The 25,401-nt window shown below is 40.4% G+C and overlaps 1 protein-coding gene across 1 annotated transcript in view; it reads right to left on the bottom strand.

Moving 5' to 3' along the window:
- The window catches only part of LOC128639112 (tRNA selenocysteine 1-associated protein 1), a 168,339-nt gene that overhangs the window by 44,857 nt on the left and 98,081 nt on the right, over positions 1-25,401 (bottom strand). The window contains exon 6 of the mRNA XM_053691279.1: positions 21,042-21,069. Within this exon, the coding sequence (XP_053547254.1) occupies positions 21,042-21,069 (28 nt within the window). The remainder of the gene's footprint in view (positions 1-21,041; positions 21,070-25,401) is intronic.

The following is a 25,401-nucleotide window of genomic DNA, read 5'->3' as shown; positions in this document are numbered from 1 at the left end:
ATTTTTGTTTGTTGAAATTTATTTGTTGAATTGTTATTGTTATTTATTTAATTCTATTTTTCCAGCTCTCAGGATAACATAATTTATGTAAGAACTTACCTGATAAATTCATTTCTTTCATATTAACAAGAGTCCATGAGCTAGTGACGTATGGGATATACATTCCTACCAGGAGGGGCAAAGTTTCCCAAACCTTAAAATGCCTATAAATACACCCCTCACCACACCCACAAATCAGTTTAACGAATAGCCAAGAAGTGGGGTGATAAGAAAAAAAATGCGAAGCATATAAAATAAGGAATTGGAATAATTGTGCTTTATACAAAAAAATCATAACCACCACAAAAAAGGGTGGGCCTCATGGACTCTTGTTAATATGAAAGAAATGAATTTATCAGGTAAGTTCTTACATAAATTATGTTTTCTTTCATGTAATTAACAAGAGTCCATGAGCTAGTGACGTATGGGATAATGACTACCCAAGATGTGGATCTTTCCACACAAGAGTCACTAGAGAGGGAGGGATAAAATAAAGACAGCCAATTCCTGCTGAAAATAATCCACACCCAAAATAAAGTTTAACAAAAAACATAAGCAGAAAATTCAAACTGAAACCGCTGCCTGAAGAACTTTTCTACCAAAAACTGCTTCAGAAGAAGAAAATACATCAAAATGGTAGAATTTAGTAAAAGTATGCAAAGAGGACCAAGTTGCTGCTTTGCAGATCTGGTCAACCGAAGCTTCATTCCTAAACGCCCAGGAAGTAGATACTGACCTAGTAGAATGAGCTGTAATTCTCTGAGGCGGAATTTTACCCGACTCAACATAGGCAAGATGAATTAAAGATTTCAACCAAGATGCCAAAGAAATGGCAGAAGCTTTCTGGCCTTTCCTAGAACCGGAAAAGATAACAAATAGACTAGAAGTCTTACGGAAAGATTTCGTAGCTTCAACATAATATTTCAAAGCTCTAACAACATCCAAAGAATGCAACGATTTCTCCTTAGAATTCTTAGGATTAGGACATAATGAAGGAACCACAATTTCTCTACTAATGTTGTTGGAATTCACAACTTTAGGTAAAAATTCAAAAGAAGTTCGCAACACCGCCTTATCCTGATGAAAAATCAGAAAAGGAGACTCACAAGAAAGAGCAGATAATTCAGAAACTCTTCTAGCAGAAGAGATGGCCAAAAGGAACAAAACTTTCCAAGAAAGTAATTTAATGTCCAATGAATGCATAGGTTCAAACGGAGGAGCTTGAAGAGCTCCCAGAACCAAATTCAAACTCCAAGGAGGAGAAATTGACTTAATGACAGGTTTTATACGAACCAAAGCTTGTACAAAACAATGAATATCAGGAAGAATAGCAATCTTTCTGTGAAAAAGAACAGAAAGAGCGGAGATTTGTCCTTTCAAAGAACCTGCGGACAAACCCTTATCTAAACCATCCTGAAGAAACTGTAAAATTCTCGGTATTCTAAAAGAATGCCAAGAAAAATGATGAGAAAGACACCAAGAAATATAAGTCTTCCAGACTCTATAATATATCTCTCGAGATACAGATTTACGAGCCTGTAACATAGTATTAATCACGGAGTCAGAGAAACCTCTTTGACCAAGAATCAAGCGTTCAATCTCCATACCTTTAAATTTAAGGATTTCAGATCCGGATGGAAAAAAGGACCTTGTGACAGAAGGTCTGGTCTTAACGGAAGAGTCCATGGTTGGCAAGATGCCATCCGGACAAGATCCGCATACCAAAACCTGTGAGGCCATGCCGGAGCTATTAGCAGAACAAACGAGCATTCCCTCAGAATCTTGGAGATTACTCTTGGAAGAAGAACTAGAGGCGGAAAGATATAGGCAGGATGATACTTCCAAGGAAGTGATAATGCATCCACTGCCTCCGCCTGAGGATCCCGGGATCTGGACAGATACCTGGGAAGTTTCTTGTTTAGATGAGAGGCCATCAGATCTATCTCTGGGAGCCCCCACATTTGAACAATCTGAAGAAATACCTCTGGGTGAAGAGACCATTCGCCCGGATGCAACGTTTGGCGACTGAGATAATCCGCTTCCCAATTGTCTACACCTGGGATATGAACCGCAGAGATTAGACAGGAGCTGGATTCCGCCCAAACCAAAATTCGAGATACTTCTTTCATAGCCAGAGGACTGTGAGTCCCTCCTTGATGATTGATGTATGCCACAGTTGTGACATTGTCTGTCTGAAAACAAATGAACGATTCTCTCTTCAGAAGAGGCCAAAACTGAAGAGCTCTGAAAACTGCACAGAGTTCCAAAATATTGATCGGTAATCTCACCTCCTGAGATTCCCAAACTCCTTGTGCCGTCAGAGATCCCCACACAGCTCCCCAACCTGTGAGACTTGCATCTGTTGAAATTACAGTCCAGGTCGGAAGAACAAAAGAAGCCCCCTGAATTAAACGAAGGTGATCTGTCCACCACGTTAGAGAGTGCCGAACAATCGGTTTTAAAGATATTAATTGATATATCTTCGTGTAATCCCTGCACCATTGGTTCAGCATACAGAGCTGAAGAGGTCGCATGTGAAAACGAGCAAAGGGGATCGCGTCCGATGCAGCAGTCATAAGACCTAGAATTTCCATGCATAAGGCTACCGAAGGGAATGATTGAGACTGAAGGTTTCGACAAGCTGTAATCAATTTTAGACGTCTCTTGTCTGTTAAAGACAGAGTCATGGACACTGAATCTATCTGGAAACCCAGAAAGGTTACCCTTGTTTGAGGAATCAAAGAACTTTTTTGTAAATTGATCCTCCAACCATGATCTTGAAGAAACAACACAAGTCGATTCGTATGAGACTCTGCTAAATGTAAAGACTGAGCAAGTACCAAGATATCGTCCAAATAAGGAAATACCACAATACCCTGTTCTCTGATTACAGACAGAAGGGCACCGAGAATCTTTGTGAAAATTCTTGGAGCTGTAGCAAGGCCAAACGGTAGAGCCACAAATTGGTAATGCTTGTCTAGAAAAGAGAATCTCAGGAACTGATAATGATCTGGATGAATCGGAATATGCAGATATGCATCCTGTAAATCTATTGTGGACATATAATTCCATTGCTGAACAAAAGGCAATATAGTCCTTACAGTTACCATCTTGAACGTTGGTATCCTTACATAACGATTCAATAATTTTAGATCCAGAACTGGTCTGAAGGAATTCTCCTTCTTTGGTACAATGAAGAGATTTGAATAAAACCCCATCCCCTGTTCCGGAACTGGAACTGGCATAATTACTCCAGCCAACTCTAGATCTGAAACACAATTCAGAAATGCTTGAGCTTTCACTGGATTTACTGGGACATGGGAAAGAAAAAATCTCTTTGCAGGAGGTCTCATCTTGAAACCAATTCTGTACCCTTCTGAAACAATGTTCTGAATCCAAAGATTGTGAACAGAATTGATCCAAATTTCTTTGAAAAAACGTAACCTGCCCCCTACCAGCTGAACTGGAATGAGGGCCGTACCTTCATGTGAACTTAGAAGCAGGCTTTGCCTTTCTAGCAGGCTTGGATTTATTCCAGACTGGAGATGGTTTCCAAACTGAAACTGCTCCTGAGGACGAAGGATCAGGCTTTTGTTCTTTGTTGAAACGAAAGGAACGAAAACGATTGTTAGCCCTGTTTTTACCTTTAGACTTTTTATCCTGTGGTAAAAAAGTTCCTTTCCCACCAGTAACAGTTGAAATAATAGAATCCAACTGAGAACCAAATAATTTGTTTCCCTGGAAAGAAATGGAAAGTAGAGTTGATTTAGAAGCCATATCAGCATTCCAGGTCTTAAGCCATAAAGCTCTTCTGGCTAAGATAGCCAGAGACATAAACCTAACATCAACTCTAATAATATCAAAAATGGCATCACAGATGAAATTATTAGCATGCTGGAGAAGAATAATAATATCATGAGAATCACGATTTGTTACTTGTTGCGCTAGAGTTTCCAACCAAAAAGTTGAAGCTGCAGCAACATCAGCCAATGATATAGCAGGTCTAAGAAGATTACCTGAACATAGATAAGCTTTTCTTAGAAAAGATTCAATTTTTCTATCTAAAGGATCCTTAAACGAGGTACCATCTGACGTAGGAATGGTAGTACGTTTAGCAAGGGTAGAAATAGCCCCATCAACTTTAGGGATTTTGTCCCAAAATTCTAACCTGTCAGGCGGAACAGGATATAATTGCTTAAAACGTTTAGAAGGAGTAAATGAATTACCCAATTTATCCCATTCCTTGGAAATTACTGCAGAAATAGCATTAGGAACAGGAAAGACTTCTGGAATAACCGCAGGAGCTTTAAAAACCTTATCCAAACGTATAGAATTAGTATCAAGAGGACTAGAATCCTCTATTTCTAAAGCAATTAGTACTTCTTTAAGTAAAGAGCGAATAAATTCCATCTTAAATAAATATGAAGATTTATCAGCATCAATCTCTGAGATAGAATCCTCTGAACCAGAAGAGTCCAAAGAATCAGAATGATGGTGTTCATTTAAAAATTCATCTGTAGAGAGAGAAGATTTAAAAGACTTTTTACGTTTACTAGAAGGAGAAATAACAGACAAAGCCTTCTTTATGGATTCAGAAACAAAATCTCTTATGTTATCAGGAACATTCTGCACCTTAGATGTTGAGGGAACTGCAACAGGCAATGGTACATCACTAAAGGAAATATTATCTGCTTTAACAAGTTTGTCATGACAAATATTACAAACAACAGCTGGAGGAATAGCTACCAAAAGTTTACAGCAGATACACTTAGCTTTGGTAGATCCAGCAGGCAGTGGTTTTCCTGTAGTATCTTCTGGCTCAGATGCAACGTGAGACATCTTGCAATATGTAAGAGAAAAAACAACATATAAAGCAAAATAGATCAAATTCCTTATAAGACAGTTTCAGGAATGGGAAAAAATGCCAAACATCAAGCTTCTAGCAACCAGAAGCAAATGAAAAATGAGACTGAAATAATGTGGAGACAAAAGCGACGCCCATATTTTTTAGCGCCAAATAAGACGCCCACATTATTTGGCGCCTAAATGCTTTTGGCGCCAAAAATGACGCCACATCCGGAACGCCGACATTTTTGGCGCAAAATAACGTCAAAAAAATGACGCAACTTCCGGCGACACGTATGACGCCGGAAACGGAAAATAATTTTTGCGCCAAAAAAGTCCGCGCCAAGAATGACGCAATAAAATGAAGCATTTTCAGCCCCCGCGAGCCTAACAGCCCACAGGGAAAAAAGTCAAATTTTTGAGGTAAGAAAAAATATGATAATTCAATGCATAATCCCAAATATGAAACTGACTGTCTGGAAATAAGGAAAGTTGAACATTCTGAGTCAAGGCAAATAAATGTTTGAATACATATATTTAGAACTTTATAAATAAAGTGCCCAACCATAGCTTAGAGTGTCACAGAAAATAAGACTTACTTACCCCAGGACACTCATCTACATGTTTGTAGAAAGCCAAACCAGTACTGAAACGAGAATCAGTAGAGGAAATGGTAAATATAAGAGTATATCGTCGATCTGAAAAGGGAGGTAAGAGATGAATCTCTACGACCGATAACAGAGAACCTTATGAAATAGACCCCGTAGAAGGAGATCACTGCATTCAATAGGCAATACTCTCTTCACATCCCTCTGACATTCACTGCACGCTGAGAGGAAAACCGGGCTCCAACTTGCTGCGGAGCGCATATCAACGTAGAATCTAGCACAAACTTACTTCACCACCTCCCTTGGAGGCAAAGTTTGTAAAACTGATTTGTGGGTGTGGTGAGGGGTGTATTTATAGGCATTTTAAGGTTTGGGAAACTTTGCCCCTCCTGGTAGGAATGTATATCCCATACGTCACTAGCTCATGGACTCTTGTTAATTACATGAAAGAAATAACACATTGTATTAGACTATCAAAGTAACTTGCTGTTAGCATCTCCAAAGTCATAGTAGTATGTCAGAACATCATCAGACTAGTCAGTTCACAATTTCCACACAAAATGTTAAGGGTTTTCTCTCCCCACAGAAGCGCTCAATAGCCTTTCATGATTTTCATAAAAAAAACATTGATATTATAATGATACAGGAGACACATTTTAAAAAAACCAATGAACCCTCTCTCTCAAGATTCTACTACGACCAACACTTTTTATGCTCAGGCCCAACGAGACATAATGGAGTCAGTATATCTTTTAGGAAAGGCTCCTCCTTTGAATTATTGAACAAACATTTAGACAGGGAGGGTCGCTTTTTAATAATAGTGGGGCTGTACTTTGGCAGGCCTATTACTCTAGTTAATGTATATGCTCCCAACTGCCCTAAGCCATCCTTTTTTCGCTCAGTGATTAACCACACTATGGACATATCAAAAGGCCCAATATTCCTCAGTGGAGACCTAAATTTTCCCGTTAACCCCATGTTAGATACATCTCAGGGCAAGTCTTATATTAGGAACTCCCAAATCAGATCCAACTGGAGAGCAATAAGCACTCTCCCTCTATTTGACACATGGAGAACCACTCATCCAAACACCAAAGACTTCACTTTTTTCTCAAACCCCCAGCGCTCCTACACCCGTCTAGATTATATTTTTTGCGAACAACAGATGCTTACCTCACTTATAGATTCGAGGCTTCACCACACCTCCTGGTCAGACCATAGCATGGTCTCCTCCACGTTTTTATGGTCCACTAAACCACGACACCAACACAGTTGGAAACTAAATGACCAAATTCTATTAGACCCCTTGATAACTACTGATCTGGCCGAAAAAACTTTAGAATTCTTCTCATTCAATAATTCCACTGCTACCTCAGCTATTAATAACTGGGAAGCATATAAATGTTATATAAGAGGGGTGATTATGGGACACACACACAGACAGCGCAAGCAACGTTCAGCAATGTTTAATTCCTTATCATCTGAGTTTAAGGCCTGCGAAGATGCACTAAAGGGTAACCCCAAATCAACATTATTGCTGCAAAAATCACAACACGCTAGAGAAGATCTAAATCACTATTTAATTAAGAATGCACATATGAGGGCGCTTGCATCTAAATCCAAATTTTTTGTTGAAAACAATAAGGTGGGACGCCTATTGGCGAGATCCTTAAAGAAGAAGAGATACAAAACCCACATTTCTAAAATTACAGACTCCAAAGGTGTCACCCACTCTGATAACACAGCAATAGTTGATCAATTTGCAGAATACTACACCTCACTATATAACCTCCCGAGCACACACCTTGAAGAAAAACACAATAGTATACATACATACTTGGAAAAGGCCCTGCTTCCAACATTGACCGATTCTGATAGAGAAGCTTTAGACGCACCATTCTCACTGCAGGAGGTACTGCTAGCCATAAGAGATCTCCCACAGGGCAAAGCCCCCGGCCCAGACGGCTTTACTCCCAAATATTACCATCTATTTAAATCCCTCCTGGGTCCTCACTTGCTAGAAATGTACAATTCCTTTGACCAGTTTACGCACCTCCCACCCACACTCCTAGAAGCTACAATCTCCATAATCCCTAAACCAGGTAAACCCCCAGATAAAGTTACTAACTACCGTCCTATATCCCTAATAAATGTGGATATCAAATTATACGCTAAACTACTTGCAGTGAGAATCAGTAATTACTTACCGTCCCTAGTACACGTAGATCAGGTAGGCTTTATCCCGGGTAGGGAGGCTAAGGAGAACACCATCCGAGTTTTGCATACCCTATTCTCGGCCACAAACTCTAACTCGCCCCTAGTCCTTCTCTCCACCGACGCCGAGAAAGCTTTTGACAGGGTGGACTGGGATTTTCTCTGGTCTGCTCTGTCAAAGTTTGGATTCTCCCAAGTAATGATCTCACGTATTAAAGCCCTATATAGCAACCCCTCGGCATATATTAATGCAAACAACACCCTTTCGCAAAAGATAATGATAAATAATGGTACGCGGCAGGGATGCCCCCTTTCGCCCTTGTTATTTGCCCTAGCAGTAGAGGCGCTCGCCACAAGGATACGGAATAACCCTCTTATACAGGGGGTCACTTTTGGAGAGCTCCATCAGAAATGTCTGCTATACGCAGACGATATTATATTCACATTGAGCTCCCCCTCTACGTCCCTACCAGCCCTCCTTGAGGAGCTGGAGGAGTATAGAAGCGTCTCCAACTTTTCAATCAATATGGAAAAATCGATGATACTCCCAATACACTTAAATGCAGAAGACATGCACTACATTAAAACCCACACCTCTTTTCAACTGACCTCGAAAATCAAATACTTAGGAATTGATATATCCCCTACTCATACAGAATTATTCAATCTCAATTATGTTCCTCTCCAAATAGAAACTGAAAAGTCCTTAGATTCCTGGCATAAACAAGGCCATCTTTCATGGATGGGGCGCATAAATGCATTAAAGATGAACATCCTTCCCAAATTCCTTTATCTATTTCAAGTCCTCCCCCTAGATCTCCCCATACAATTCCTGCAGAAACAACAGAGAAAATTTGACCGATTTATTTGGTCACATAAAAGACCCAGAGTAAACAGAAATACGTTGTTCCTAAACAGAGCAGATGGGGGGCTCGGATCCCCTAACCTGGTTAATTACTACAAGGCATCTCATTTGGCACGAATAGTTGCATGGAAACGCTCGCTGACGAGCAAACCCTGGGTGCAGATAGAATCCTTTTTAGCGGGGGGGTTAGACTTGGGAGAACAGTGCTGGATCCCACATAAATCGAGGTCCCCAGACATAGGGAGTAACTACTATACAGCCTCCACGCTGCGAATATGGGACAAATCCCTAGTAGAAGATAGATCGTTATCAACGCCAATGTCCCCACTTACTCCACTACTCAATAACCCCCTACTGCTACAAAACCACACCATCCCGACCCCGCGTATGGCTGGAGCCCCCTCCAACGTACCAGTACACATGCTGATACACAATGGCTTGATGCGCCCACAGGCTGAGGTAAGCCAATTAATAGGTTCCCCGTTCCATTTATGGTTTCCATATTTGCAGGCTAGACATGCCATTTTTTCTAGTCCGCACAAAGCAAACTTAACCAGAACACTGACTCCATTTGAAACCTTATGTACATCCCCCTCCATGACTAAAGCTCATATCTCCATAATTTACAAGCTACTAAGTGGATCCTTCCCCACTAAGAGACCTGCATACATCACCAAGTGGGAGAGGGAGCTAGATATAACATTGACAGATGAGCAATGGGGCCATATCTTTATTGAAACCAAAAAGTCGTCCCTATCACTAACTTTAGTAGAAACAAATTTTAAGCTGCTTTCTAGGTGGTACCTTACCCCACACAGAATACGCAGTATTTTTCCTAACTCTTCCCCCCTGTGTTGGAGACATTGTGGAGAAATTGGTACACTCTCTCATATATGGTGTAAGTGCCCTCATATTCAGCCATATTGGCATAGTATAAACACACAAATTAACAAGATAATAGGTAGGTCCCTGGATCTTTCCCCTAGCCTGATCCTATTAAACAATTTCCCAGATGTAACATGTCAGTATCGGAAAAAATTGCTACATGTCATGCTTAATTGTGCTAGACGCCTTATACCAAGATATTGGAAAAAAGCAGACACACCACCATATGGAATGTGGGTTAAAGAGGTGAAACATGTACTTGAACTTGAAAAAATATACTACACACATATAGGTAAACAAGATTTTATTGCTGATGTGATATTCCTCTGGGAGCATTGCGAATGAACCCAGCACAAATGCTTTGATTCAAATTATATGGTCCTCTGTCTTTTATCTTATTGTTTCTGTAACATTTTCTGTGGATCCAGTCTGGAAGTTTGATATAGCCAGTAACAATCTGTAAGGTTGGCAAGTATCATGATTCTATGTGTTATCCCTGATTTAATTGTATTTGCTGTTCACATTTGCCTATAGGCGTATTTATACATTGTATACTGTTTCTTTTCTTTAAACCTGTTTGAAAACAATAAAAAGATATATTGGAAAAAAAAAAAAATTAAAAATGAGGTTTTCATTCATTCAGTTGGGTAACAATCTACGGTATCGAGAGGTCATGACCTTTTATATTATGCTAGCTTTATGGTACCTTATTGTATGTATCTTTTTTTTTTTTTTTTTCAGGTCACAAGGACATAATCAATTCAACTTAAGATATGTTTATAATAATACCCACTGTACTCTTTATTCTTGTTATTGTTCTGTACATCCTCAATAAATTAAAAAAAATAAAAATAAAATAAAAAAAAATTATGTTTTCTCTTGTTAAGTGTATCCAGTCCACGGATCATCCATTACTTATGGAATACCAATACCAAAGCTAAAGTACACGGATGATGGGAGGGACAAGGCAGGTACTTAAACGGAAGTTACCACTGCCTGTAAAAAAAAAACCCTTTCTCCCAAAAATAGCCTCCGAAGAAGCAAGGTATCAAATTTGTTAAATTTGAAAAAGTATGAAGCGCAGACCAAGACTCCGTCTTGTAAATCTGTTCAACAGAAGCCACATTTAAAAAAGACCCAAGTGAAAACCACAGCTCTAGTAGAATTAGCTGCAATCCCTTCAGGTGGCTGCTGTCCAGCAGTCTCATAAGCTAAATGAATTATGCTTTTTAACAAAAAGACAGAGAGGCTGCTGAAGTCTTTTGACCTCTCCTCTGTCCAGAATAGACAACAAACAAGGTGAACGTTTGATGAAAACTGTAGTAGCTTGTAAGTAAAACTTTAAAGCACAAACCACGTCCAATATTGTGTAATAGACGTTCCTTCTTTGAGGAAGGATTAGGATACAAGCATGGAACAACTATCTCTTGAGTGATGTTCTTGTTAGATACCACCTTAGGAAAAAACCCAGGTTGGTACGCAGGACTACCTTATCCGTACGAAGGACCAAATAAGGAGAATCACATTGTAACACAGATAACTTGGAGACTCTACGAGTCGAGGAAATAGCTACCCAAAAGGAACTTTCCAAGATAAAGATTGATATCTATGGAACAAAAAAAGGTTCCAACGGAACTTCTTGAAGAGCCTTAAGAACCAGGTTTAAGCTCCATGGTGGAGCAACAGTTTTAAACACAGGCTTGGATCTAACCAAAGCCTGACCAAATGCCTGAACGTCTAGAATACCTGCCAGACGCTGGTGCAAAAAAAATAAAAAAAAAATAGACAGAGTAAAAATCTGTCCCTTTTAAGGAATTAGCCGACAACCCTTTTCTCAAAAACATCTTGGAGAAAAGATAATATCCTGGGAATCCAGGCTTTACTCCATGAGTAACCCTTGGATTCATAACAATCAGATATTTACACCATATCTATGTTCAATTTTCCTAGAGAAAGGCTTTCATGTCTGTATTTAAGGTATCAATGACTGACTCGGAGAAGCCATGCTTTGATAACATCAAGCGTTCAGTCTCCAGGCAGTCCATCTCAGATTGATTCTATTTAGATGGTTGAAAGGACCCTGAGGTAGAGGGACCTGTCTCAGAAGCAGAGACCGTGATGGAAAGGATGACATGTCCACCAGATCTGCATACCAGGTCCTGCGTGGCTACGCAGGCGCTGTCAAAAACACCAAAGCCCTCTCCTGCTTGGTCTTGACCTCCGGAGGAAATCCCACTCCCCCGGAAAAAAAGTCTGACGACTTAGAAAATCCACCTCCCAGTTCTCAACACCTGGGATATGGATAGCTGATAGACAAGAGTGAGTCTCTGTCCAGTGAATTATTGTAAGACTTCTAACATCACTAGGGAACTCCTGTTCCACCTTGATGGCTGATGTAAGCCACAGTCGTGTATATTGTCCGACTGAGTATGATGTACCTCAGAGTTGCTAACTGAGGCCAAGTCTGAAGAGCATGGAATATCACTCCCAGAATAGTTATTAGAAGGAGGGTCTCCTCCTAAGCCCACTATCCCTGAGCCTTCAGGGAGTTCCAGACTGCATCCCAACCTAAAAGGCTAGCATCCATTGCAACAATTGTCCCATCTGACCTGCGGAAGGTCATACCCTTGGACAGATGGACCCGACAGTCACCAGAGAAGAGAATCTCTGGTCTCTTGGTCCAGGATCAACAGGGGGACAAATCTGTGTAATCCCCGTTCCTCTGACTGAGCATGCATAGTTGCAGCGGTCTGAAATGTAGACGTGCAAACGGTACTATGTCCCTTGCCGCTACCTATTAAGCCGATTTCATTCATGTACTGAGCCACCGAAGGGCGCGGATGGGATGAAAAACACGGCAGAAATTTAGAAACTTTGACAACCTGGACTCCGTCAGGTAAATTTTCATTTCTACAGAATCTATCAGAGTCCCTAGGAGGGAAACCCTTGAGATTGGGGATAGAGAACTCTTTCCTTGTTCACTTTCCACCCATGTGATCTCAGAAATGCCAGTACTACGTCCGTATGAGACTTGGCAATTTGGATGTTTGACGCCTGTATCAGGATGTCGTCTAACTAAGGGGCCACTTCTATGCCCCGCGGCCTAAGGACCGCTAAAGCGACCCCAGAACCTCCATAAAGATTCTTGGGGCTGTAGATATCCCAAAGGAAAGAGCTACAAACTGGTAATGCCTGTCTAGAAAGGCAAACCTGAAAAACAAAGGTGATCTTTAAGCATCACAATGTGAGGATAAGCATCCTTCAAATACATTGTAGTCCTCTATTGACTCTCCTGGATCATAGTTAAGATGGTACGAATAGTTTCCATCTTAAATGACGGAATTCTGAGGAATTTGTTTAAGATCTTTAGATCCAAAATAGGTCTGAAGGTTCCCTCACCTTGGGAACCACAAACAGATTTGAGTAAAAACTCTGTCCCTGTTCCTCTCTTGGAACTGGATGGATCTCGTACACAATGTAAGAATGCCTCCTTCTTTATCTGGTTTGCAGATAATTGTGAAAGGCGAAATCTCCCCTTTTTTGGGGGGGGGGAATCTTTGAAATCCAGAAGATATCTCTGGGATATAAATTCCAATGCCTAGGGATCCTGGGCATCTCTTGCCCACGACCGGGCAAAGAATGAAAGTCTGCCCCCTATAGGATCCGTTACCGGATAGGGGTCCGTTCCTTCATGCTGCCTTAGAGGCAGCAGCAGGCTCCTTGGCCTGCTTATCTTTGTTCCAGGTCCAATTGTCTCCAGACCGCCTTGGACTGAGCAAAAATTCACTCTTGTTTTGCCTTAGAGGAAGTGGATGCCACACCTGCCCTTTAAAAGGCACGAAAATTAGACCTTTTTTGGCCCTTGATTCCTATCCTGAGGAAGGGCATGACCTTTTCCTCCAGTGATATAAGCAATAATCTCCTTCAAACCAGGCCCGAATAGGGTCTGCCCCTTGAAGGGAAGTTAAGTAGCTTATTTATAAAAGTCACGACAGCTGACCATGATATAAGCCATAGCGCTCTGCGCGCCAGTATAGTAAAAAACAGAATTCTTAGCCGTTAGTCTAGTCAAATGAACAAAGGCATCAGAAAACAAAGGAATTGGCTAGCATAAGCTTGTCAAATATATTCATCCAATGGAGTCGCTAACTGTAAAGCCTCATCAAGAGACTCAACCCAGAACGCCGCAGCAGCAGTGACAGAAGCAATGTATGCAAGGGGCTGCAGGATAAAACCCTGTTGAATAAACATTTTTTATCCATTGGATCTAAAAAGCACAACTGTCCTCGCCAGAGGTAGTGGTACGCTTAGCTAAAGTAGAAACTCTTCTCTCCACCTTAGGAACTGTCTGCCAGAAGTCCCGTGGTGGTAACTATTAGAAAACATTCTTCTAAAAAATAGGAGGGGAAGAGAACGGCACACCTGGTCTATCCCATTCCTTATTAAAAAATTTTTTTTAGTAAACCTCTTTAGGTATTGGAAAAACATCAGTACACACCGGCACTGCATATTATTTATCCAGTCTACACAATTTCTCTGGCCCTGCGATTGTACACATTCATTCAGAGCAGCCAAAGCCTCCCTGAGCAACAAGTGGAGGTTCTCAAGCATAAATTTTAAATGTAGAAATATCAGAATCAGGTTAAATCATCTTCCCTGAGTCAAAAAAAAAATCACCCACAGACTAAGCATATTGTGAGGTAGTATCATACATGGTTCTTAAAGCGTCTGTATGCTCTGTATCTACCCCCAGAGCTATCTGCTTTCCTTTAATTTCAGGTAGTCTGACTAATACTGCTGCCAGAGTATTATTCACCACCTTTGCCATGTCTTGTAAAATAAACGCTATGGCCCTTGATGTACTTGGCGCCATTTGAGCGTGAGTCCCTGAAGCGGGAGTCGAAGGGTCTGACACGTGGGGAGAGTTAGTCGGCATAACTACCCCCACGACAGAATCCTCTGGTGATAATGTTTTTAAAGACAAAAAATGATCTTTATTGTTTAACATGAAATCAGTACATCTGGTACAAATTCTAAGATCCCCATCCACCATGGCCTTAAAACATAATGAACACAGAGCTTCCTCTATGTCAGACATGTTAGAACAGACTAATAATGAGACTAATAAGCTTGGAAAACACTTTAAATCAAGTTAACAAGCAAATATATAAAACGTTACTGTGCCTTTAAGAGAAACAAATTTTGTCAAAATTTGAAAAACAGTGAAAAAAGGCAGTAAAACAAACGAAATTTTTACAGTACATGTAATAAGGTAACAGAGCATTGCACCCACTTGCAAATGGATGATTAACCCCTTAATGCAAAAAACAGATTAAAAAAACGACAGACGTTTTTTTTTAAAAACAGACACAACAAAACTGCCACAGCAGAGCTGTGGATTACCTTTCCTAAAAACGATTTTGGAAGTCTTTTTAGCCCTTTAGAAATGTCCTGTAGTATTCATGGGACTGCTGAGGGAATCTGGATAATTCATTTTGTAATTTCAACTGCGCAAAAAAGCACTAAATTAGGCCCCTCCCACTCATATTACAACAGTGGGAAGCTTTAGTTAACTGTTTCTATGCAAAATTTAAGCCAGCCATGTGGAAAAAAACTTAGGCCCCAATAAGTTTTATCACCAAACATATGTTAAAAAATGATTAAACATGCCAGCAAACGTTTTAAAACACATTTTTAGAAGAGTATGTATCTCTATTAATAAGCCTGATACCAGTCGCTTTTACTGCATTTAAGGCTATACCAACATTACAGTGTTATCACCAATGTACGTTAAAAAACGATTAAACATGCCAGCAAACGTTTTAAAACACATTTTTATAAGTATGTATCTCTATTAATAAGCCTGATACCAGTCGCTATCGCTGCATTTAAGGCTTTACTTACATTACTTCGGTATCAGCAGTATTTTCTTAGTCAATTCCATTCCTAGAAAAATATTTTACTGCACATACCTTATCTGCAGGAAAACCTGCACGCCATTCCCCCTCTGAAGTACCTCACTCCTCAGAATGTGTGAGAACAGCAAATGGATCTCAGTTACGTCTGCTAAGATCATAGAAAAACGCAGGCAGATTCTTCTTCCAAATACTGCCTGAGATAAACAGCACACTCCGGTGCCATTTAAAAATAACAAACTTTTGATTGAAGAATAAACTAAGTATAAATCACCACAGACTCTCACGACCTCCTATCTATGTTGAGGCTTGCAAGAGAATGACTGAATATGGCAGTTAGGGGAGGAGCTATATAGCAGCTTTGCTGTGGGTGGACTCTTGCAACTTCCTGTTGGGAAGGAGAATATATTCCATAAGTAATGGATGATCCGTGGACTGGATACACTTAACAAGAGAAAAGAAAAACAACATTAGGCAAAACATTCCACAATGTAACAGTTTAAGAATGATGCAATAAATAACAGCATTTTGCATCCTCGCGAGCCTAGATTTGCCCGTGAAAAAATTTAAAAACAAGTCGAATTAGAAAAAAACTGAAAACCCCAGGTAAGAAAAAAAGTTTAAATAAATTTTCCCAAACATGTTTCCTATACGGTTAAGACTGCAAAAGGGAAATAAACATAGACCTGACTCATGGCAAATAAGTAAAATACATAAATTTAAAACTTAATATTAATACATAAAGTGCCAAAACATAGCTGAGAGAGTGTCTTAAACAATTATACATACTTACCGAAAGACACCCATCCACATATACCAGATAGCAAAACCAGTACTGAAAACGATCAGCAGAGGTAATGGTAATGGTGTATAAGAGTATATTGTCGATCTGAAAAGGGAGGTAGGAGATGAATCCCTAAGACCAATAACAGAGAAGCCTTGAAAAGATTTCATGTGAGAGAAACCATAAATACTCTCTTCACATCCCTCTGACAAACACTGTACTCTGAGAGGAATTGGGCTTCAGAATGCTTAGAAACGCTTATCATAGAATAAATCATAAAAATCAAGCACAAACTTACTTCACCACCTCCATAGGAGGCAAAATTTGCAAAACAGAGTTGTGGGTGTGGTGGGAGGTGAATTTATAGGCATTTTGAGATTTGGGAAACTTTGCCCCCTCCTGATAGGAATGTATATCCCATATGTCATTAGCTCATGGACTCTTGCCAATTACATGAAAGAAAGTACTACTGATTCCATCCACCAAGTCCGGAACAAAACCGGAGTAAAAACTGAGCCTCTCCTCCCTTCCCTCCCACTCCAGTCATTCGACCAAAGTTAGGAATAGAAAGGAAAAGCAAGGTGCAGAGGTGTCTGAAGTTTACAATAACCCACAACCTGTCTAAAAGAACAGGGCGGGCCGTGGACTCAGTATCAAAAAATAAATAAATTTATCAGGTAAGCATAAATTTTCTTTTCTTTTTAATGACACAATGAGTCCACGGATCATCTTAATTACGAATGGGATTCAATACCCAAGCTAGAGTACACAGATGATACGGGAGGGACAAGACAGGGAACCTAAACGGAAGGCACCACTGCTTGAAGAACCTTTCTCCCAAAAGCGGCCTCAGCCGAGGCAAAAGTGTCAAATTTGTAGAACTTTGAAAAAGTGTGAAGAGAGGACCAAGTTGCAGCCTTGCAAATCTGTTCCACAGAAGCTTCATTTTTGAATGCCAATGAGAAAGCTCTCTCGGGAGGCTGCTGTCCAGCAGTCTCAAATGCAAAACATATGATACTCTTCAGTCAAAAAGAAAGAAGTAGCCATAGCTTTCTGTCCCTTGCGTTCTCCTGCGAAAACCACAAACAAAGAAAAAGACTGACGAAAGTCCTTAGTCGCCTGCCGATAAAACCTTAAAACACGGACCACGTCCAAATTGTGCATAAGTCTTTCTTTCTGAGAAGGAGGATTAGGACACAAGAAGGAACAACAATCCTGAAAAATGTTCCGATTCAGAAACAACCTTAGGAAGAAATCCTAATTTAGTACGTAAAATACCTTATCCGAATGGAAAATAAGATAAGGAAACTCATACTGTAATGCCAAGAGCTCTGACACTCTCCGAACAGAAGAAATAGCAACAAGAAATAAAACTTTCCAAGATAAAAACTTAATATCGAGGGAACGCAAAGGCTCAAACAGAGCCCCTTGAAGAACTCTGAGGACTAAATACAGACTCAATAGCAGTAGTGAGCACAGCATTCAGCCGAAACGCGTATACTGTATGATCTATTTTTGTACCTGTGTCCTCCATGGATTTTAATACTTTTCAACAATAAAAGTTTAATGTTTTATGTACTTTTGTTGTTGCTTCAACCTTCCTTTTTGGCTGACTAAATACAGACTCCATGGAGAAGTACCTGGTTTGAACACAGGCCTGATCCTGACCAAGGCCTGACAAAATGATTGTACATCTGGGACATCTACAAGACGTTTGTGTAGCAAAATAGATAAAGGCAGAGATATGACCCTTTAGGAAACTTGTCAATAAACCTTTCTCCAAACCCTCTTGGAGAAGGGACACAATTCTAGAAATCCTAACTCTACTCCATGAGTAGCCCATGGATTCACACCAATCCATATCTTATGATAAATTTTTCTAGTGACAGGCTTACGAGCCTGAATCATGGTCTCAAAGATCGAGTCAGAAAAACCTATCACTAATGAAGGCAAAGAGAATGACTGGGGTGGGAGGGAAGAGCTATTTAACAGCTCTGCTGTGGTGCTTTTTGCCTCCTCCTGCTACCAGGAGGTGAATATCCCATTAGTAATTAAGATGATCCGTGGACTCATCGTGTCTTAAAAAAGAAATACAAATAGTTTTAGGGGGCAGTTTTGAGAATTACAGGTGCTATGACCATTCCAAATGGGCACTGGAGCCACTGAAATAGGTGGCTAAAAATCTTTCAGAATTGGGGTATGCTGATGCAATTACCTTGGGTTGTCTCCTTTACAAATATATAGCTTTAGGGGTCAATTTTGAGAATTTGGGCAGTTCTGCTACACCAAATGAGAGTTACCCCATTGCATAATTTTAGAACATGGTATACATAAGCTGCAGATAAAGAACTTAGAATGATAAAAAAAAAGCAAAATATATATACGTGTGGCCGAATCAGAGGATGCCAAATAAGAAATGGTCAATTAACAAATTTTGAGATATTTTTCTACAGTTAGAAAGCTACAGGTTTCTGGTGAATGTGAATCTTTTTGGGTAAATTTACAATAATTTCTTAATTTTGTGAATAAATAGCTAGTTAAAACGGTTATCCACTGAAAGCTCTTTTTATGAAAATAAATAAAAATAGATAAAATAAAATATATAGGTATCATAGATAAATAAAAAAAAACAATGACTTAATTTCTGTCTAAATGGAGTGATAGTAAAAATGCTAAAAAGTCTCCAGTACTTTGAGCACATTTTCCCCTAAAATTCTTGATAGTGAAGTAGTTAACACATTTCGATGATACATATACATTTTACATTTAATATGATATTAGTGAAATATTTTAATATATGTTTACATGTGTTTTATTATACTTTTATTCTAGCAATAATACTTTACTTCAGGTCTCCGGTCGTGCTAAATTATTTTTTGCCCTCGAGCGCAACACATAACTCACAACTTGTAATATGAGCGATGTTCAGCAAAGACACACTATCCACTGATAGTATAGGGCGTGCTAAAGAGATGTCTGACATGCTCTGGCAATTCTTTATAGCATTGAAATATTAGATTGTGTGCTATTTTGAGCTTGGGCCTTCAATATTGATAGTGTGACCTGTGTTATATCAATTGTGCTCCACTTGTAATCTGGGCCGTTATGGGGAAATAGGTTTTCATTACTTTCAGTATACAGTTACCCTTTTTAAATACAAAAGCATTGCTGCACAACCACCATGTTAATCCTGAATATTCCGTTATTATTCATTGGCTGCACAGCTTCCACATATATTGACCATTTTTAGATTTCCTGCAATATTTAGGGCCATTCTGTACAGTGTCCTATTTCTGAGTCAGTTTTAAGAGGATCAGTTTGTGTTTTAGGTTAGGTGGTTGTTAAAACATTTTACTTTTTATGTTCAGGGGCACCATATTGTGCGTTTAGTGATTTTGGTGCTCTGCGTGATCCATGCAAACATCTCAAGCACAACATTTATATGCCGATAACAAAAAACGCAAAAGCGTTAGAGAACTTGTACTATAAACATTACAACCCTTTAACGATTAATAAAACACAGTATATTCCTTTATAAACAGCATACCATTTCTTAAAAATGGTTTCCAATTGACCTCTACCATCACATTTACAACTATTACATTCTGATTACAGTACTGCACTCTCTTTCTGATGGTTCTATGTATACAAAAGTAAAATGATATAACACTACCTTTAGGTTGCCTGTATAAGCTGTATTATGACATGTAAATATTGCCTAATGATATAAGATATTATTGTTTACACTTAGTCTCCTCTCCCATTTTACAGAGGCAAAATTCCAAAATCCAAACTATTTTAAAATTAAAACCTTGTTGCAGTCCCAAGCAATTTGGATAAAAGGTTTTCTACCTATACTTTGTTATTTTTTGTATCCTTTGTTGAAAAGCAAGTAGGCTTAGGAGTGTGCACGTCTGAAGCACTATATAGCAGCATTTGTTTATACATACTTATGAAAATGCTCTCTAAACACAGCTAATGCTGTGTAAAAGCATTTGAGCAAAACTGCTGACATATAGTTCTAGCACATGCACACAACCTACCTAGATATTCTCTTAAACAAACAATACCATAGGAACAAGGTCAACTTGAAAACCAAAGTAAGTTGGCAACTTTAAAATTAAATTGACACAAAGATGTGAGTATCCAGATCTCTGTATGTTGCACATTCACATAAATAAATCTGGTTCTGATAAAATAGTCTAATGTTGCGACCCGCTGCAAGTGTTATACCGCTTAGACAAACTAATGGTGAATGCATATACTGTATGCTGTCATATCCCTTCCAAATGATCAATTTTACCCGCTGTAATGTATTAAATTGTTTACATAAAAATAGCTCATTTACCTTTATTTTCTTATTAAAATAGCCTATTTTGCAAGTTGAAACCACCACCTATACTGAAATGTAAATACTGCAGTATTCTCTGATAGAGAATATATGTAACCAACTTCCCTGTGGCAGATGGATGAGTGTTTTGTATCTGAAATAGATGGTTTTGCTCACTGAACACTCCACCTATAATAATCATCATTTAAATACCTAACTATATACTATGTGTATATATAGAGAACATGAGCAGGTCTGCATTACCTACAGGCTCAGCTCATTTAAATGGGCATGCCCTTGAGAACAATGAGTGATGGCTTCAATGAGGAAAAACTGCTATTTCAAATAGGAAAATAAGATTAAAGGAATAATTTCCCATACATTTAAAACTGCAGCAGGTAGTAATAGGGAACATAAGGAGAAACACGATTTACAGTATAGTGATCCTTTAAGTAGTAAGGTTTGAGGAAACGCAGCATAACAACATTTTATCTATCCTGAACTACACCTGAGAGCCTTCCAGGTAGGTCTATATAAACAAGACAATGACACTTACCTTCAGTAATATTATTGTCATTATCGGCCTGAAAGAGAATTAAAGATGACACAGTTAGACACTTTTGTAAAAAAAAATTTTAAGACAATACAGAATTTATACAAAGTGATTAACAGGAGGCTACCATGAGTACTTGTGTACCTTATAGAACAGCTGTCAATTAAACCAAGTATATTTGCTAAAATGCAAAAGCTAGTTTTGTGCTACTGATTTGTTTTGCTATACTAAAGCTTCTATTTACATAAATGAAAAACCATCAAAAGAGGGATAACACTACCTACCTACATATTCTCTGAATTATGAGCTCTTACAAACAAAAAACAAAACTCAAATGCATCTGGTAGGTAGATAGGAGGTACTCACAAAACTGCACACAGTGCTGAATTATATAACATTATTTTAGCGATAACTTAAAAAATGAAAAGTATTTCCAAATTTTTACGTGTAAAGTTGGACTCCGCTCCAGGATCTATTGATCGCAGGAATGCGCAATTCCTATTGCCCGACTCCCAGGACACACAGTTTTTTTTTTTTGTTTTTTTTAACAGTGGCAAGCAGGTGTGCGACGGAAATGTGAACTTGAGAGCAGGAAAATAAACCCTGGTGCTGGTAATCTAGTGGTATATCTCCCAGGTCACTGCCACCTTCTGATGTTTGACTCTTGCTGTGATGTCACACAGTGGCGAGCCTGCTAGCTTCAATTGAAACCTTAGATGCAGGCACGTACTGGGAGAGAATGCAGGAGGCATGCATTGTGGGAGAGCTGTAAGTCAGAAGGTTGCTTGCTCTTGTCAAGGAGTATAAAGGAGTTGTTTAGCTAGGACGTAGTAAACTGGTGAGGATAACGTTAGTGGGTGACAGTCAGGTTGGATGAGTAAATTTGGGGCATCACATCTTGTCTCGGATTATAGCAAATTCGGCAACAAGCAGGTTCTGCAGGATGCTTTGCAGTATAGACAAGGGCCATCGCAAGTCTTCATCAGCCTAGACAGACGGCACTTATTCCTGATACTACCCCAGGAACGGAAGTATCACATTACGCCCCTGCATCAGTGCACAGCATGTGTAACCTCATCACCCACTTGTACTGAATTTCTCGGTTATATGTGATCTCGCAACCGCAAGTCTCAATGCTGTACACTGATGCAGAGGCAGATCTGTGCAAGGAGCACACAGAATGTAAATCATAGTCCTCATCTAAACTGTGCAGTTAGTGATGCGTCGATGAAGAATAGAGAACACATTGCCGGTCTCTGGGAATAGTAAATGTGCTGCAGAACTTTTGTAAGCCTGTGCAATGCGCTTTACAGACATGCGACGGCTGCAGGCACCTTGGGCAGTAGGAGATGTGTAGAATGTGTTACAGGGACCTAGTGCAGCACATTTACTATTCCCAGAGACCGGCAATGTGTTCTCTATTCATCACATCCCTTGAGACAGTTGGCCCGGACAGATCCACCAAGAGGGGGATTCCCTCGTTCGGTTGTCCAGAGAGATCTGTTGGGATAGATCTGAGTGATCGCCGTTCCATTGTCTCAACATGAAGAGGTCTGAGAAGGAACCTGGCGGATGGAATGACATCTATGCTGGATACCATGAGCCCAATCACCTCCACCGATGGCCTTGAGGAGGTCTGAAGGGCAAGACAGCTGGACGCAATCTTGCAACGTCTGATCTGTCAGGAAAATCTTCATGGAAATGGAATCTATTATCGTTCCCAGGAATTCCACTCTGTTGCTGGGAACCAGGGAACTCTTTCCTACGTTTATCTTCCATCCATGAGCTCAAAGGAGAAGAAGAGCCCTCAAATGATCCTCTACAAGACGGAGCCTGGACCAGGATGTCGTCCAGATAAGGTGCCACTGCAATACCTCTGGCTCTTGCCACTGCGAGCAGCGCTCCCAGAACCTCCGTGTTGGTCCATAAATGCAAATCTTAGGAACCTGAAGTGATCCTTGTGGATTGGCACGTGAAGGTAAGCATCCTTCAAATTTATTTTAGTCATGAACTGTCCCTCTTGAACTAGGGGCAGAATAGACCCGATTGTCCCCATCTTGAACAATTCGACCGACAGAAACCTGTTTAGGCACTTTAAGTCTAGAATTAGACTAAATGTGCCCTCCTTCTTTGGGACCACAAAAAGGTTTGAATAATACCCCAGACCTCTTTCTGCCAGAGGTACTGGTACAATTACTCCAAGAGAGGAGAGATCCCTCACACACTCTAGAAAGGCATCAGGTTTGACAGGAGGAATTTGCCCATGGGCGGATGAGTCTGGAACCCTATCCTGTAACCTTGGGTGATGACCTCCAGAACCCAAGGGTCCTAAACATCTCTCATCCAAGTCTCTGCAAAAAGAGATAGTATGCCCCCTACGCGATCCAGAGACAGATCAGGGGCCGCCCCTTCATACCGACTTTGTCTCGGCGGGCTTCTTGCTCTGCTTGGCTTTGTTCCAAGATTGAGCTGGTTTCCAAGATCCCTTGGACTGCTCGGTTTTCGTGGCAGGCTGCTGGCGTTGGGACGAAAAGTAGACCCCTTAAGCTTATTCTTCTTATCCTGCGGTAGGAAAGCATCCTTGCCTCCCGTGATCGTGGATATAACAGAACTTTACCCTGAAACGGGAGGGATAGTAATCTAGACTTGGAAGTCATGTCAGCAGACTACAACTTTAACCACAGGGCCCTATGGGCTACAACAGAAAAACCTGATGTCTTGGCATTCAGGCAAATAAACTGCATATTTGCATCACAGATGAATGAATTAGCTACCCGTAAGGTCTTAATTCGTTCCTGTATTTCCGAGGGGAGTCTCCACCTCGAACCATAGCTGACAGAGTGTCACACCAGTAGGTAGAAGCTCCAGCCACCGCAGTGACCGCTACAGCCGGTTGAAAAATTAACCCTTTTTCTCAACATGGATTCCAATTTTTTATCCATGGGCTCCTTGAACGAAGAGCTATCTTCGAGCGGGATAGTTGTGCGCTTAGCGAGCATGGAGATAGCACCATCCACCTTAGGGATGGCCCCCCACAGCTCAAGCTGAGAGTCCGGAACGGGGAACGTTTTTTTAAAAGAAGTAGAGGGAGAAAAGGACAAGCCAAGATTCTCCCATTCGTTCTTAATAATATTAGCCATCTTAACGGGAACCAGGAAGGTCTGGAGGCATCACCCTGTCCTCGTAAACCCTATCTAGCTTAGGGATCGAAGGTTTCTCCAGTAGTTTCAGCTCCTGAACCTCTAATGTAGCAAGCACCTCTTTCAACAGAAAGCACAAATGCTCCATCTTAAACTTAAAGTCTGGAACCTCCACAGCCAGAGATCTAGATATCGCCGATTCCGACCCAGAAAGAGCGTCCTCCGAAGAGTCTGAGTCGTCTTTATCAGCGGATAACCTGTCAGAGACATCCAACGGAGTAGATGACCCCTGGTACAGTTAGCTATATTTTACCTTTCGCTTAGCAGGGCGTGGTAAGGCATTGAAGGCCGCAGAGACCACCGTTTGTAACTGACCAGCAAAATCTGGCGGCCAAAAGGCCCCTACCTCGGGAGGATTAGTAGTGCCCTGGGGAGCTGCATGTCTAATCTGAGAAATGTAGGGAACGCACCTCGCGGGACGGAGAACCCTCAGGAGGTGGACGGCTCAGTTGTACTAAATATCTTATTCTTTTTAGATATTGCAATCTTATCAAAGCATATGGAACATAGTTGAGCAGGCGGATCAACCAGAACCTCCTCACAATAAACACAGGTATTAGATTTGGTTAAAGAGGGAGGAGTACCCTCTAACAGAGTCCTCCATAACTTGCCCCTTTATTACGGACTAGATAGAAATTAAATGGCACCTTTATATCCCAATGGCCGAGTCACTCACCACCTCCTATGACCCGGACCACAGAGAAAACGCCAGTCAAGAAAGAGGAAGTTAAAGAGGCCACACCCGTTCACATGGAGTGCCATGCAGGACCCCACCTGCACTAAAGAGAAAAAGCGCCAAAAAAAGAAAAAGGCTGTGTCTATATCTCTCCAAGGAAACCTGACTGTTCCACATTGACTGAGCCTCATCTTATACATGTCCCAGCATTAAACACAAAGAATATTATGCATAAATCCCCCCTGTTCGATAACCCCCTTTCTGAGGATATTAACCCTTGATTCTATACAGATAAAAGGAGACAAACTGTGACCCTGTCTTCTTGCGTTATCCTATGTATATAAATGAAACAATCTTACCAAAATCTATGCCGTGGAACAGGACAGGGCAGTAGCATCGCTCCTGACATGGACTTGATTGCAGAAAGCAGGCAGCGAAACTCGGCAACGCTGATTGCTTATGGAGCTGTTAATCCGAGTAGGGATGG

This window comes from Bombina bombina, chromosome 8 (genome assembly GCF_027579735.1).
Source record: "Bombina bombina isolate aBomBom1 chromosome 8, aBomBom1.pri, whole genome shotgun sequence".
Taxonomy (NCBI): Eukaryota; Metazoa; Chordata; class Amphibia; order Anura; family Bombinatoridae; genus Bombina; species Bombina bombina.
This window is presented reverse-complemented; position numbering and strand designations above follow the sequence as displayed.